The sequence below is a fragment of the Sphaeramia orbicularis genome, chromosome 6 (genome assembly GCF_902148855.1).
Source record: "Sphaeramia orbicularis chromosome 6, fSphaOr1.1, whole genome shotgun sequence".
In the NCBI taxonomy this organism is placed as follows: domain Eukaryota; kingdom Metazoa; phylum Chordata; class Actinopteri; order Kurtiformes; family Apogonidae; genus Sphaeramia; species Sphaeramia orbicularis.
Genome location: NC_043962.1, coordinates 52,877,835 through 52,894,678, shown reverse-complemented (window position 1 = coordinate 52,894,678; position 16,844 = coordinate 52,877,835). Strand labels below are relative to the sequence as shown.

Below are 16,844 nucleotides of genomic sequence, written 5' to 3'. Positions count from 1 at the left end.
GTAAGTAAATAAATAAATACATAAATCTCAACACTAATATTGTCAGTTGTCATTGCATTTCTGTATTTTCTGCTGTCTCAGATGATTAAATAATCTGTAATTCTACAATTGCAAAGTGACTTCGATTAGAGTTGGAAAAAAATGTGGTCACCCATTGGTCATTTTTATCCCATGGTTGCAGACTTTCTTGTTTTAATCTCTGGTGTCTTTCAGTACCTAAACCCAAACATGAAAATGTAACTAGGTACCACAGAATAAAACTAATCATATATTGTCTAATAAATTGATGTGAAAACCAGTTGTTGTGAATTGTTTTCAATTAAGCATTTAGATGAATGTACAAGTGCTGGAGGTGATGAGACAATTTACTTCTTGTTAGAAGAGAATATCTGTTGATATCAAAGCTGCTGCCTTTGCTTTTTCAGTGGCTGTGAGTTCAAACTCATTATATTTAAATGCACAAAATAAAGTTTTTAAAGTTTCAAAGTTCTGAAGAAAGAAGTTAATTCCTAATGTTTAAATGACTAATAAAAAAAAAAAAAAATCTAATTCCATTTCTAATAATGTATCTCTTCCTCTTCACACACAGTCGTGCACAATATGATTAACACTTAAATCACCTAGGAAAGGCTGAATGTAAAGAAAAATACATTTGGAAGTCACCACAAAAATAGTTTACATTGATTACATTATCCTTTTTGTTTTTCAGTGAAAATTTGGTATTTTCCTCTATTAAATTTACTATGTAGATATTCATGAGTAAACTCAAAGGTCATTAAATGAATAGAAAGAAAACTAAAGAAGAAAAAAGGACTTTTTCAACAAAACATATCATTAACTTAATATTAAAACAAGAATCTACAGCCCCTGTCATTTACTACAAAACTACATGGGTTTTATTGGTGAATTTTGCAGAAGTTGATAGGATATTCACATTTACTATTTTGTCTCTGAATGACGAAATGGGTCATATCCATTGAAAAGCTGAGAAACTGCATTTGACCTGCATTATTTACATTTATTGATAAGGGTTAGGGTTAGTGGGTCTAAAGTTTTTAAAAAATAGTAGATGTTTTTGGACACTGGTGGCTGCTGAGGACTTTGAGGGTTTTTTCAAAGTTTATCACTGACAGTAAATGTTCCACTGTGTGAATGGAAAATGTTGTTTTCTGATATTTCCTTGACATCCTCTGTCATAATGTTTAACAGTAGATTTATTTCTCCTTCTGACCAGAAATGTGGACTTTTGATACATCCATCAAACAGGGACTGTGTGTCACAATCTATTGGAAAACCTGCAAATAAAATACATTTTCCAAACGTGCCATACATACATGTCAAAGAAATTCTCACAAAACTGGAATATCAGTATATCCCACATGCTTTGGTCAGAAATTGCTCCATTTGTAATACAGTCTAATCAGAATATCTACATATGCTATTTACACAACACCTGTCAATTTCAGAATGCTGTCATATTGGGAATAATAGTGGCCCATTTACACGCATGCAAATGCACTCAGAAATCCACATAAGCACTGTATACTTTTAGATTTAAAAGAATAGGCTACTCAGAGTTGCCAGATGGGAAATGACAAATTATCGTATCAGAAGCAAAAAATTATCATATTTTGAGGAAAATTATCGTACATACCTGATTTGACATTGCTCAGGACCATCTGCTTCAGTAAAACATTACCACTGTCTGTGTAAAGTATAGCTTATAATGCGGTTTTACCTTTAAATAAGTGGTGCCAGGCACAACAAACCCTGCCCCTCACACAAATTGTAGCTTATTTTGGCATCAATCCAGCTGATGTCATCGTGTCTACGCACGTGCTGAAATCAGCACATCAATTGCCTCTATGTATGTGCTATGTCTGAAGTACATTGAAACAGAATTGATGTTTTTATAGATATGTGAATTTTTGCTTATTATATATGAATGGGGAAAAAAAAAAGATTTTAAAAATTAATTTAAAAAAATTTGAACTTTGATTTATTTTTCCTAAAATGTAATGACATCTATTCTGGGTCAGTGGCAATCTAAAACCAAATTTGGCATGAATTCAACCAGTATTTTTGCTGCTAATGTTAACAAAGAAACAAAGAAACAAACTGAACCAAAAACAAAGCTCCATCCACAGCCCTGTTAGATGAGAAGCCTGCTATGTTTAACAGGCTCTGAGACCTCTTCCTGTCATTCAACCTTGCTTGAGGTCTGGCTTTTAAACTACCCATGTTTTTTGTGTGTTTTAATTAGTGCTGGGCAGCGATTGAAATTTTTAATCACAATTAATCGCATGGATTTCTGTGATTAATCGTGATTAATCACATAGTTGTATGGGGGGGGGGGGGGGGTTGCTGGCATCAACAGCGTGAATTGCCTTTAAGTGATATTTCAGACTTGAAGTACTCCAGTGATAAAAAATAATTCCACATTGCAGTGCTTCCAAACAACTGTGTCCTTCTCAACCCCACCATCTGAAGACATTTAAAATGAAAATGTCCATGTAAAAGACCGCTACTTTTCTCCATGTTTATGTCCCCACCAGTTTATTTCCGGTTGTAAGTGACTGACAGGAGTCTTAAGCCCACTAATAAGTACTAATACTAATTAGACCAATAATATGTGATGTTCAGTTGTTAAAAGCATGCAAAGGGGGCCCTCTAGTGGTCGGAATAAGTTGCACTAACGTATGTTTTGTCCTTTCAGTGTTACCGTAGTCAGTTCGACATAAGAAGACACGTTTCTTTCACTCTGTTTGTATGGCCCCAAAAATGTTTGCCTGTGAGTATTTTATGTTCAGTTGTTGTCAGAATGAATAGTATAAAATATCTCTGATGTGAACCTTTGTTGCTGGATAAAAAGATGTAAATTTTAAATTAATCTGTAAATGCTAATCGTTAGCGTGTCTATGGATTTTCCCATTCAAGTTAGCATCGAGCTAATCACATCATAAATAAATAAAGGTTAGTTCAAAGGCTGGCATATTATACCTAAACACAACCAATGAATTTACATAAACTTAACATGACCCTGCATAAAGAATTAGCAACAAATCTCCGACTACTAGCATAAACGAATTAGCTTTAACATGTTAATAACATATTGTAATAAACACATCCAAAATAACTTCATAAACATGTTTCTAACGGCATGTTTGCATGTGAAATTATTTAGCAAACAACAGAATGATTGATACATACAGACGTTGCTTCTGCAGGAGTTGCAAAAAGTTTGATTCAACATTTCTCGGAAAGTTCGCTCACTTTTCTCCTCTCAGCTTTGGCGCTTGGTTCTAGTGCGTGTGGAGTGCCAAAATAAAAGCATGAGTTTCAAAATAAGAGTCTGTATGTATAAATGAACTAAGACTTGCTTGAAAGGCAGAACGGCATTAACGGGAGATTAAAAAAAAATTGTCGGCGTTATTTAATGAATGTGTTAATGCGGTAATAACGTATTAACTTGCCCAGCCCTAGTTTTAATGCTTGTATTCTTTTTACTCTTTAAGGAATGGAATTACTCCCATCTTTTTAAATTAATGCGCTGTATCAATTAATTATATTTATTTTATTAATTTTTTACCTTGGAGTGGGAGGTGCCCTACATAGATTAGGGGTAATACATAATTGTGATTAAACTGACTCCAATACTTTGTGACTGAGTATGTTTTGTTATTGTATCTGTCTGAATGTGAATGCAGCAACGTATAGCACTGTTGTTCAAAACAAATTTCCCGTATGGAACAATAAAGTTTATGGTGGTCCTGAATAGCCCTGGCCTCCCCCTTGTGGGGGGGTAATAAACTAACAGCACTGTTGGGAAAAAAGATGCCACTGGCAGAACAGCGCCCCCACCTGTGTGGTGTGCAGGATGAGCTGCTGCACTGAACAGCACAGAATATCAGTCATATTGAACCATCTACTTAATCATCATGTGTCAAGGTCCTGTAACATAAATATTTTAAGACTTAATCTGTTTATACACGAGGAATGAACATCAGTCAATCCACTTCAACTACTAAAATGCTTGATAATTTGAGAACATGCTGAAGAAACCTGTTTTGCAGTTTTATTCTGTTCAAAACACACTTTCTAAATCAAAAATGAAAATCCTGTGTCCCTTCAAAAACTTGTTTACATTTTGTGTTGCCATGCTATATGTCATGCATCACTTGTGCTATGTCATGCGTTGATTGGCTGTAAAGAGGCACGTGAGACAGTGTGCAACATCAGGCGCAGTGCAGGATGTATCCTGTTTGTGTTTGTTAATAGCCATGTATTGAAGGGGTCAAATTATTGTACATTATGGGATTTTTTTTTTTATTATTATTATTGATCATACAGAGGGTGAAATTATCATACAAATGCAATAATTATCCTATGTCTGGCAACGCTGATGCTATTCCCCCATCAAACAACTACATATATATATATATATATATATATATATATATATATATATATATATTTTTTTTTTTTTTTTTTTTTTTTTTTTTTTTTTTAATTTGATTAAAAAAGAAGAAACTTGAAGAAAAGACAAAATAATAGGTTCCCCATTTATTATTCCAATATCCAGATGACACCTCAAATTATATGACAGGAACATCTGTCATCTCAACATGATAAAAGTAATGTATCTGGAGATGGATGAGGTGTTTGTGTGTCTCTGTATTAGGCTGAAGAGGACTTCAATCATCACAGCATCAAAGTTCACAAACTAAAGCACTACTTGCTGAATCACATAATCTTTAAACAGCTTCAATTATTTCCTCTCTACAGTTACTGACTAGAAAAACATTAAGATCAGCCTGAAAAACTAGCTGTTTTTCCCATGCCTGAAGTATTCATCTGTATCATTTACAGCTGTGAAGCAGCTCAGCACATGACACTTTGCACTAAATCAGACCGGTAAGTGACTGTCACGCTGTCTCTGTTTAGTTCAACATGTAGTTTGTAGTGGGAGAAATATTCACAACTTTTCCTTCAGTAAAAGTGCTTTATTTGTGCTTTACCCTACATTTAACACATTTATCAAGTACTGCTTTCACTGTAATAACATGCTTGTTTTCCTCAATTCAGGAAGAATTATTGTTATATTTTATTCTGCATCATAGCAGACCTTCCTAACATATAGACCAGTTACAACCTACAGGATAAAAGAATAACACTTAGAGAAGATGACCTCTTTGTGCATAGAGCAGTACATGTGACACTTAAAGGGCAAATCACAGAGCTGAGAGTGAGACTGACTCGCTATAAAGACAATTTTTTTTTTTTACCCTTTTTCCTTGTCGTTATTTTTTGTTTTTACTGTTGTTTGCAGGGCTAAGATTTTGATCTTGATCAAGTTGTAGAAAAATTTGAATAAGATCTCCCCAATAGATTACACTACTCAACATTTTTACTACTAGGATTTCACCTAATTTAGGTACTCTGATTCCACATCTGAAATCAGAATTTCTCCAGAACATAAAGGTTTTGAGTTATGCATGCCAGGGGTTTAGTTCTATAGATTTTAAGTGATTAAAATCCAGATGCTTTGAATATCAGAACAATGTGGTGCAGTCCAAAGTGAAATAAAACTGAAAACTGGAGCTTTCATTGAACCCAGATTGGAGAACTCACTGGTGATCCCGAATTTCCCTGAAAATTCAGCTCTAGAAGTCTAGAACAGACTGGTATTCATTTGTGCAAGTAGTGCAGAAGGTTCTGTTCAAGCACAGAACCCATATTAGGATCAACTATTTGAGGACTTGATAAAAACTTATGAACACACTGGTTCCAGAATGCCACTCTAAATGAATTTCTTCCATTCACACCTTGGACGTCCATCGGCCCTGGTTTCATCTGCAGCCTGTCCGTCCATGGGAGTGGAGCTCTCCTTCACTGTGGTTCTCCCTGAGGTTTCTCTTTTCCCACTGGGTTTTTGGGGATTTCCCTTGCCGAGAAGGAGGGTCTAATGATGACACCTTCATCTATTGTTCATTTGACTGTTGTTTAGTTTCATATCCAACTAATTCTGTAAAGCCCTGTGAGGCAACCTTGTTGTGATATAGGGCTCGACAAATAAAATTGAACTGAAAAAATGTAATTTTTTTTACTCCAGTTTGGGTGATGTAAGTGATGGGCTGGGGAACATTTCATTCCGATTACGGAAATGGAAACCAGGGACCAAGGGGCATTAACCCAAATATGATGGTGATTAAGGTTGGTTCTAATACTGAAAAATGTCACAACCACAAGAACCAGAGACAGTGTATGGAACATTGTAGAACGGTTTAGAGCCAAACTGATCGGCTTTGATACTGATGATTATTCTTCAGTGGGTTTTATGTCCATGTCTAGAAGTACATGGAATGCCTGATTTAGTCAAGGTCACGTTTTTCTCCAGTAGCAGATGGACTGTTTGCTGTTGTTGTTGTCCAGTGTTATAACCGCTAAGTGTTACAAAGTGATTAATATTATTGTACATTTGACGAAACAGAGAAAAATTATCATACTAGTGAAATAATTATCATATATTTAATTCAGTTCAACTTTCTAAAGCACATTTCATGCACAAGGCACAGTGTACTTCACAACAAGTATATAATATAGCTACAGTAAAATATGATTATAAAAAAAAAGAGTGCAAGTGCAAGTAAACAATCGTATGTGCACACACTTAAACTCACACATGCGCACATACCCACACAACCTCACATGTACACACAGCTCAACAGAACACTGTCGAAAAGAGATATGTTTTTAATCTGTTTTAAAAATGGTTACTGTTGTGGCATGTCTAACTGTATCAGGCAGGGTGTTCCATTTTTGTTGGGCATATACACTAAAAGGGGTGTAAGTGATGAGCATATCTGTGATGTACTGAGGTGCAAGGCCATGTAGTACTTTGTAAATCAGGAGCAGGATTTTGAAATCAATTTTTGTTTTAACGGGTAACCAGTGCAGAGATTTAAGAACAGGTGTGATGTGTTGATATTTCTTGGTGCCAATGAGAATACGTGCAGCTGAATGAGTTGAATGAGTTGCAACTAGGGATGCACTGATATCACTTTTTTCCAGGCCAAGTACAAGTACAAGTACTTACATATGAGTACTTGCTGATATCGAGTACCGATATGAGTACTTAATAATAGCATTACAGTTCTTAGTAACTTTTGAAAATGTGCTTTATTGTCATTGTCATTACTGTAGTTTGACTGTTACAAAGTGCTGCTACTGACATTTAATATGTTGGAATGAGCGTTTCCCAATCAATCCACCAGAGGGCACTGCACTTAATTAACCATACTGGACAAGTACCACGAAGAAGAGTAAAGTTTTTTGAGAAGAAGAAGAAGAAAGCTGGTAATAACAAACATGATGATGACAGAGGAGGTAATACTAATGTGGCGGTGGGTGGCAGGGGGCAGGGCTCAGCTGGTTTCTGTCCTACTTATAATACTATGGGGGTACAGAGCAGTGTGGACCATGCTGCCCGCGGAAGTGAAAATGAAACCTAACACTCATTTATCTTTTCTTTACCTCCTGAAGCTTCACAAACTTTCATTTGAGGGGACAGGACGTTTGTCCTGGCCTATCATATATTATACATAGTATGTATAATATGTGATAATAATAATAATAATAATAATAATAATAATAATAATAATAATGATAATAATCTAACGCAACAGTGATGATTGTTTTGTATGAAATGTATGGTGTGGCACCAAGGATTTTGCCATGGCACAAAACCTTACCAGCGGAAATGCTGTGATGATCTTTATATGGCTCTGGGTATGCATCTGCTAGCTCCCGGAAAACGGACAGAATTACATGTGGAATGTGAACAGAGGGTGGACAATATGCTCAATCTGTATCCTTCTGTGTCTTTAACGTAACTTTCAGTCACCGTAACTTTCAGACACCTACTTTTGTCACTGTTGTTTTTTTTAAATCTCTACTCCTTGGCTGCGTACCTGCTGCACTAAGAAGTGAATGTGGTATCAGTGTGTTTTTATCGGAGCACTTTTACAAGTACGTGCATTACTACACACACTCAGTATCGGACCGATACCTGATACTGGTATCGGTGCATCCATAGTTGTAACCTCTGAAAACTTGATTTTGGTTGTCCAGTGAACAAACCATTACAGTAATCTAGTCTGCTTGTTATAAATGCCTGGGTTCATTTTTCAGAGTCTGATTTTATGTGGTTGATATGAATTTTGAAATTTAGATTGCTGTTGATAATTACATCCAGATTCCTTGCTTCAGTTTTGCTGTCAGGAGAAAGAGAGAGTTGAGGTGTGCTGTGATTTTCTGTCTCTGAGCCTGAGCACCAAAGATGAGTATTTCTGTTTTGTCTTTGTTTAGTTGTAAAAAAGTTGTCCGACATCCATTGATTAACATCTTTAATACTCAGAGAGGGATAGTATGGAAGATAGGTCATCAGGGTGTAGTGAAATATAAAGTTGCGAATCATCTGCATAATTATGGTAATTATATTATGAGTGTGTGATATGTGACAGTGGAAGCATGTAAAGATTAAACAGCAGGGGTCCAAGAACTGACCCTTTGGGTACCCCACATGTAATGTTCATTTGGTGGAGGAGAAATCACCAATGGAGACAAAGAACTCCCTATCATGAAGGTAGGTTCTAACCAGTTTAGAATGGGGCCAGATAAGCCAACCCATTGTTCAAGGCTCTCCAGTAGAATTTTGTGGTCTGTGGTGTTGAATGCAGAACCAATATCAAGTAAAACAAGAATGGAAACTTTTTGGGAGTCTGTTTTTATATGTAGATCATTTCTAACTTTAATAATTGCCGTTTCTGTGCTATGGTGGGGACAACAACCAGACTGATAAGTATCTAAAAGGCTATTTGATGTGCAATAGTCCTTGAGCTGAATGTAAATTGTTTTTTCAAGTATTTTGCTGAGGAATGGTACATTGGAGACAGGCCTGTAATTTGCAATGACAGTTGGATCCAGATTGTTCTTCTTCAGAAGTAGTTTGTTGATAGCTGTGTTTATTGATATGGGAAATATACCTGACTCAAGAGACCTGTTAATGATATGAAGAACCTCTGGTGCTAAGCAGTTAAAGACAGTTCTTAAGGATCGTAGTTGGGAGAGGATCCAGGCAGCAGGTGGAGGACCTGAGCTGACCAACAATATTGTCAAGTTCTGTCAGATCTAAACAGTTAAAGTGAAACATGACACAGGTGGAGTAACACTGTCTGAGACCAGGAGCCCTAAAACTGACATAGGAGACATGAGGGTCAGTAGTAGAGGCAGTCAATAGGAGTGGTCTTTCAATACATTTCAGACTTTATAGTTTGGTACTGTGGGCACTGAATCAGCACTTCAGCATTTAGCAGAGTAACTACTCACTACTTCTACTTCAGTGAAGAAAGTGTGGACGTCCTCCTTATCTTTATAATATTCAGTTTTTTGGAATTCGTTTTCCTGTAGCATTCATGTGTATGATGTCTTTCACTTCTGTTTTGAGGTTGAGCTCATTTGAGGAACATTATAAACAGTTTAGTTCAGGGCCGTCTTAACAGCAGAATGGGCCCCCAGGCAAAGCAGTTTACTGGGGCCCCTACGACAACTATTAAATAATTATTATTGGCTTGAAATCCGTGGTCTTCAGGATATCATTGTCCATGCACATAAGTGAAAGCCAGTTCAAAACGATGCTGCCCTGTTGTGCTATGACACTGATTATTATTATTATTATTTTTTTAATAAATTTCAGTCTTGAAAAAGAATGTTCTCCTTTACAGTTGGGCACCATCATGCACATGAATACTGCCTGCAATTTCAACATTCAGGAATACAGATTTCAAATGATCAGAAATAGTTTCTGTACAAATTTTTGTACAAAAAAAAAAAAAAAAAACAACAATCTGTAAAAAAAAAATATTGAAAAAATCTTAGTTTAAAACAAATTTTAAATTATCTTTAAAATGATTTTTAAAAATTCACTACCAAATAATAAAATGTTTATAAAATGATTGAAAAATTCCAGTACAAAATAATAAAATCTACATAAAATGATGTAGAAATTCTCTTACAAAAGAAAACAAATCTATATAAAAAAATAATGGAAAATTTTGAGTAGGAAATTTAAAAATATATATATATTTGAAATTCATTGAAAAAAGCAGAAAAGAACTTAAATGATCAAATAGTGAAGTAAGTATATGTATCATATATGACACAAGGTGCTTTGAAGGGCTAGCAATCACAGATTAGCATGGGGCCCCTATGATCGTGCCAGTCGGGCCCAGTGCAATAAGAAGGCCCTGCTTTGGTTATTCTGTCACAGTCTGCTACTGTAAACAGTTTCACAGGTTCAATATTTAATGTAGAAACATGTCTGTTCACTGGAGTCTGACCTGTGCTGGGTGCAGGATCTTTGTTAATATTAACTAACTGTACAAAGACTTATGAGCCTGACTGTGTACGACAAAGATCAGACATGAGGCAAAATGACAGTGGATTTTCAGGTAACTGCATAAGGTGTGAGGTATCGCATGTCAAATGTGTCCATAAGATATGAGTTGGGCATAATCGATACGGATTTGTGCACTGTCACACAAAAACACAGTACTTGCTTTGACTACTGTGTACTACAGTTCATCTTTGTTTTTAATTCCATTGCTCATTTCCAGTGCACTTTGTCTTTGATATATTTTAATGCACACAATGTGTTTAAGTCTTTCACTTAAACCATCACAAAATTGCTGTACTCATCTGCAACCACAGGCAACCCTTTTTCTTATACTTCATGTCACAATCATTTCCAGAATTATCCTCAAACCTTAACAATATCCACAGTCACGACAAAAACAAGCCATAGCTCAAAGGTCAGAGAGGTTAATGTATCATGAGAGTGTTTTTGTCACAGTGGAATCTGAATTCCACAGAAATGTAAGTGGGATGTGTAGTAATTTCACATGAAGTTGTCCTTTGTGTTCAGGTTCATCATCTCCGTCTTCAGCTGATACATGAAACCCTTAATGAACCAGCATTACCTGACTTCCTCTTGACATAAATAATCTGCCCAAATAAACAGAGACTTACTTGTCTAAACTGAAGAAGAAAAAAAAAATGTGGGAGAAGGAACAAAATATTTGGCTTTGACATTTAATCGATTTGTGCTGGTGAGTTCACCTCTGGTAGCAGCGACTTATCTGCAATGGGAGCTGGATACATAAGTTACAGAAAATCTGTCTCAAATATTCATTTAAAAAAAATCACTTTAAGTTAAAATTAGGCAGATATTTTGGTTCATGTTGTTTCACTCTTTGTTTTAACGAGGTAATTTCTACAAAGACACAAAAAGGACATTAGAAGAAGTCATGTCTGTATGTGTGTGGAGTTGATCTATGGGCCTGGCCAAGCAAAAGTGTACATCATGGGTCAAAATCATATTTCTTAATATCACATAGTAAATGGGCTCATCTTTTGGCTTAATTTGTCTAGTTTATGGATCTAATTTTGCTTTTTGAATACAAGTGGAAAAAAAAAAGTTACAACTGTTTGAAGAGTATTAAGTTTGAAAACTTCTGAAGTGTCTTGGAAACCTGTTTTTACCTCATTATCAACTGAATAATTTATATGCCTAAAATTAGGCAAATTTGCTGATTCCTGCATTTAATGCCTTTTATTATTCATATTTTTCAACATATTCACCTATTTTCCCTGACTAAGTAAAAGTTGTTTTTTTTTTTATTCTTGAAATTTGACACTTCAGATTCGGGCATCCGTAAGTCTGTAACCAAAATTTTCTGGGGTTTAATGAAACTTGGTAAAAATAATGAGGTTTAGATGCATGTTCCACTAGTTAAAAAAACTTTGGACATTTATGACTGGAATAGGATTTTTTTACTTTGACAATTTCTGTAGTGCTGTAACCAGTGACAGATCAGTGAAACCAGAACATACAGACCAGACTCTGTTACCCAACTTTTAAATCCAAATCATTCATAACTCCTTTTAATACCTACTGTTGATCAAGAGAGACATTTATGAAGTTATTTTATTTATATGAATGGATATCATACCTTACATTTGACCTGAAGTGTTTCCTGTGGAACTGACATGTTGGTGTGGTGGTGTGTACCCCCCACCCCTCGAAAGTGAAACTAAACTGTCATTTATCTTTTCCCTACCTCCTAAAGCTTCGCAACCTTTTATTTGAGGGGGCAGGATCCTAGACTATTATAGGTCTAATGTGACAATGATGATTTGTTTTGTATGAAATGTTTGTTTGCAGTCTGCATCAGTCAAACTGCCAATTACAGGATTCTTTTGATGCCAGAGTGGCTTCTCTACCCTTACATGAGCAGGACCAGCTTACTCAAGCTTACCAAAGATGACTTTCAAGCTGTACAGGAGAAGTTCAGAGACTTTTAAGCAATTAGGTCTAATGTGATGGAAAAGTATCAAACTTAAAGGCTGCTTAATACAATACATCCATTATTGGTGTGAATATTGGAAAACAAAATGAGTGCTTAAGAATTTTGAAGTTGCACAGATGTTGAATTCTGTTCATATATACTGCCGTTAAAACTCATTTTAACAATCAACATGTATATATCTGTGATATAAAATGTTTTGGGGTTTTTTTTGTTTTTTTTATAATAGAAGAATGTTATGGTACATATTTTAGTGTTTTTTTCAGGTAAAGGTGATGTTTTCACATAAACATTTCTGTAAGTCTGTAACCAATACAGCATGTAAATCCGTAATGTACTCTTTTAGTTATAAAATCTAGGAGGGTCAATATTTTGTCACCATTTTTAGCCTCAGTATAGTTTTACATGTTTATTATCATATCCAAACTTTGTTTGCCCCAAATTTGAGCAAGAACAGCATGTTATGCATGTTTGCATAAACCTTGTCCAAGGTGATGTTCTTTTCTTGCAGTGCCGTAACCGAGCATGTTTTTTTGCTAATTTCGTATTTTAAAATTATTTAAGACAAATCTTTCATTTAACCAGTACTTATAAAGGCCTACAGAAATATGTATTGAAGTTGCTGTAAGTTATCTGGTTTAAAAGTTATTACTCAATGAACAGTCACTTTGGAAGCCCATAACTGCTTGGCCAGGCCCCTATATAGATACAGTCAGCAACGATGTCACAGCCAGGGGCGGAAATCTGAGGGGGAACCCCCCCCCTCCCATTCGCTATACTGTAAAAACACAGAATTTCAACTTGTTTGGCTAATGCTAACAAGTAGTCATGATGTACTTTGAGTCCCTGTTCCCTTCTGACAATGATTGATATATTAAAAAATTAAATCCACTGGGGTTGGATTGTCGTCCATATGTTTTAAAAGACTGGGCCAATGATCCGACTTACAATGCAGTTTTGTTGTTGGGTCCCATAATCTGTCAAACTCGTCCTCGCTTCTGATAGCTTGAAGCCATTTTGCCTTCCTTTGTGGTTCCGTTTTATTATTTGGTGAAATGTAACACCTTAATTGGTGACTTTTTTTTTTTTTTTTTTTATTTGTGGTGCAAAAGGGCACACAGCAACTCTTCAGCATTACAACTAATGGAAGAGACCGGTTTGTTTTCCCCCTTGGCTCTAACTGGATGGGACGTTTTTTGGGTTTCCTGTTGTTGCCGAGTGTATCTATAGATCAACAAAGGAGACAAACGAGGTGGCAGCTTCCTGTGAGGCAGTACCACAAACAAAAACTGACTAAGAAAAATGTCCATTTTGTTGGTGAAAAGAGCTCAACTAACCACTTCCTGTTTGAAAGTGTTCCCCTGTCATGACATAGTGTTGTTTTAGTAAGAAATAGTCAGGAAATTTGTACAGAAAAAAACAAAACATAACAAAAAAACTCCAACAGTGTTAAAGCCTCTAATATGAGGTGTTTGGTCCATCTGTCCTTCAGTCAGATTCAGACAAACCAGCCATTTATTTGAAGCCTGTATATCACTCTGTTCGGAAACACTGAAACTTAGAATAAGGCAGTGATTTTTATCTTGTAAAGTCACTTCCTTAATTAGTTAATCTGTTTATTGGTTTGAATCCAAGATAACATTAAAACACCACAATGACACAACAACACAGCCTGCAGAATTGTTCTTTTTGTCAGGGAATTTTGGTAGTTTTGAGAGTCCGTCCTGTTAGAAAAGGCTTTTTACAATGGCAAAAAAAATTGGTGAACATTTTCTAAACAAAACACACAGAAACAGAAAATAATTTTTAGGCAGGCCTTTCTCGGGTGATAAAATAAGTTGGCTATTAAAACTCATATTAATCTTTTCAGAGCCTGACATGGTTCTGCATAAGTATGTTGTAATTCTTTTTTATATGTATGAAGCTGAAGTCCTCTTGTCTTACATCCACACCTGGACATTCAGACACTGATCACCTCCATCTGAGCCTCTGGAAGACTTCATAGCTGTTTTAAGAATCATTTGATGAGTGGATTAGATGCAGAATATGGGTAAAATTATACTTTAAGGTTACATTTGATGGGGTTGTTTTGTGATTTAGTGCCAACCTACAACCAGTGTTCCAAAACTGAAGTAGGAGAGTTGAAATGTGAAGGCCTGATCATCACTACAGCTTTAGTTTCCTTATACAGTTTTTCATCCCCTTCCTGACCAGGAAAACAAAATGCATCCAAACACATTTTCAGTGATTGGGATGAACTGAAAGATGAAGTGACGCATTTTTATGGATTAAGTGTGAATTCCTTCTCTTTCAGATTAAAAAAAAATCTCTAAAACTCTTGGATTTGTTGTAAAATGCATAATCACAAACCTGAAAACTGGTCTTTTTATTCACTTTTCAGAGATGCATGCTTCTTACAGTGCAGCTATGTGACAAACATATAATATAATGAATCACTGTTGTTAAACTACCAACACTTTATAAAGTCATTCTAATGAGCTCTGCCTTAAAGCTGTGCATAACTTTCGTCACCAATTTTTCACCAAATCTGTAAAACCCGAGTTGTAGCCTAACATTCACGAATCCGAAAGTCTCTCTGTGATTATGCACCTGAACCTCTTCCCTCACGGTGAACAATTGTGAAGTGTACTCCACCATAAACAATCCATTTGTTTACAAACAGAGCCGGTAGGTAACTCGGGCATTTTCAGAAATTTGCCATGATGTGCATTGTGGGAAGTGGAACTCTGTGCAGCTGTAGTAGCAAGGGGCAATGAAGCCATTTCCGTGTTTGTTGCCACTGCGGCCATAATGTGGCTTTTCAAATTTGTGATTATGCATTTTACAACAGTGTTTTAGAGATTTTTTTTTTCTTCTTAAGGAGGAGAAATTCACACTTAATCCATAAAAATGCATCACTCCATGAGGGAAGAGATTCAGGTGAGTAATCAAGGAAAGACTTACGGATTTGTGATACTTAGGCTATGACTCGGTTTTTACAGATTCAGTGAAAAATTGGTGACGAAAGTCATATGCAGCTTTAAACATCTGCAGCAGTAAAATGCAACATATACGTTACTGCAGCTGAAAAATGATCAGATATAATAGATGGACAGACAGACAGATTGATTTGGCCATTTGTTTTCCACTTCATCTTAAATTTTATATACGTTGAGTATATAAAATTTAGCACATTTAACCTCTGAGGCATTAAAGTACATTTTGCAGACATGGTTTTGAATACACAACTTGTACTTGAGTATTTTCACAGTACATATTAGTGTTGGTACTTCAGTAAAGGATTTACCCTCTCCCCTACTAATTTGTTACATTCTGTGCATCTGCATGCTTTATTTTGCAGATGCTGACTTGTTCACACATCTGCAAAACACTCTGTGCTGTTTGTTTTCATTCTCACATTTTTCTTCACTTAGAGTAACTGGATACAAAAGGGGAAAACATCTCCTCTGGATTCAGCTGTGTATACTTGTACTCCCCATGTGCTTGGACCTCGTACCATTCCCACTCAGCACTCACACATCGCCATGGCTGTATCCTTTACTCAGTTCTTAATTGCCATTTCTCAACCTCGGAGCACACTGATGAGTTGTGACTGTACCCTCAAGACTGATTTTAACCGCATACTTCAACACCATGCAATCGATTCCACAGAAATATCCTGTGTGTTTGTGGAACGCATGAACACTTGGGTCTTTTCACATTCCACAGTGGCTTACATTCAGCTCTGACTGTTGTACTGTACTAAGAAATCTGCACTGGACCTCACTTTCTGCTTGTGATATTGTCACTTTTCAATCCTTCATCCTGACACTTTGTGTACTTATATAAAAGTCAAGGTGATGTTGACTTACCATGAATGCAGGATTGACTGTCCCCTGTTCCTTGAATCCCAGCTCTATTTTTTCTTCTGTTGTGAGTTGCATACTGGTCACTGAGGGGGCCTATAGCTGCTTCTGATAGCCAACGTGGGCTTCTCGCAAAACCAAACACAGACCAAGTAAAACTTTGACACCTGAGTAGAAAATGTCTGTCCCGGTTGCCACGGAAACTGGGTGAAAAAGTGACTCCTCCTGCTCTGGACGTCTCTGGTCTGTGCTGAGCGATGTAGGCTTTACTTACCCTGACTTATAGTCATGTGGTTGCTGTTGTGTGACGATGATCCTATGAGAGCAGACACATTTGTCACATGAATGTTTAATATTCCACACTCATTAAAGCAATATTCTCTTACCATAACTTCAGAGTTGATTTGAGGATAGCTGTCAGTGGATCCCCTATTTAACTACGATTCCTCTTGGATGCTTTGCCATTTACATGAAAAAACAGTGATAAAATTGCAGTTCATCACACAGTTAAAGCAGATATAACATTATGACACATGATATAATGTAGTTTATGCTC

General features: G+C 36.2%; 1 protein-coding gene across 1 annotated transcript in view; it reads right to left on the bottom strand.

Annotated features, from left to right (window-relative positions):
* Positions 1–16,490, bottom strand: part of LOC115421436 (solute carrier family 23 member 1) — a 106,430-nt gene extending 89,940 nt beyond the window's left edge. The window contains exon 1 of the mRNA XM_030137326.1: positions 16,295–16,490. Within this exon, the coding sequence (XP_029993186.1) occupies positions 16,295–16,366 (72 nt within the window). The 5' untranslated portion in view covers positions 16,367–16,490. The remainder of the gene's footprint in view (positions 1–16,294) is intronic.
* Between the last annotated feature and the right edge of the window lie 354 nt (positions 16,491–16,844).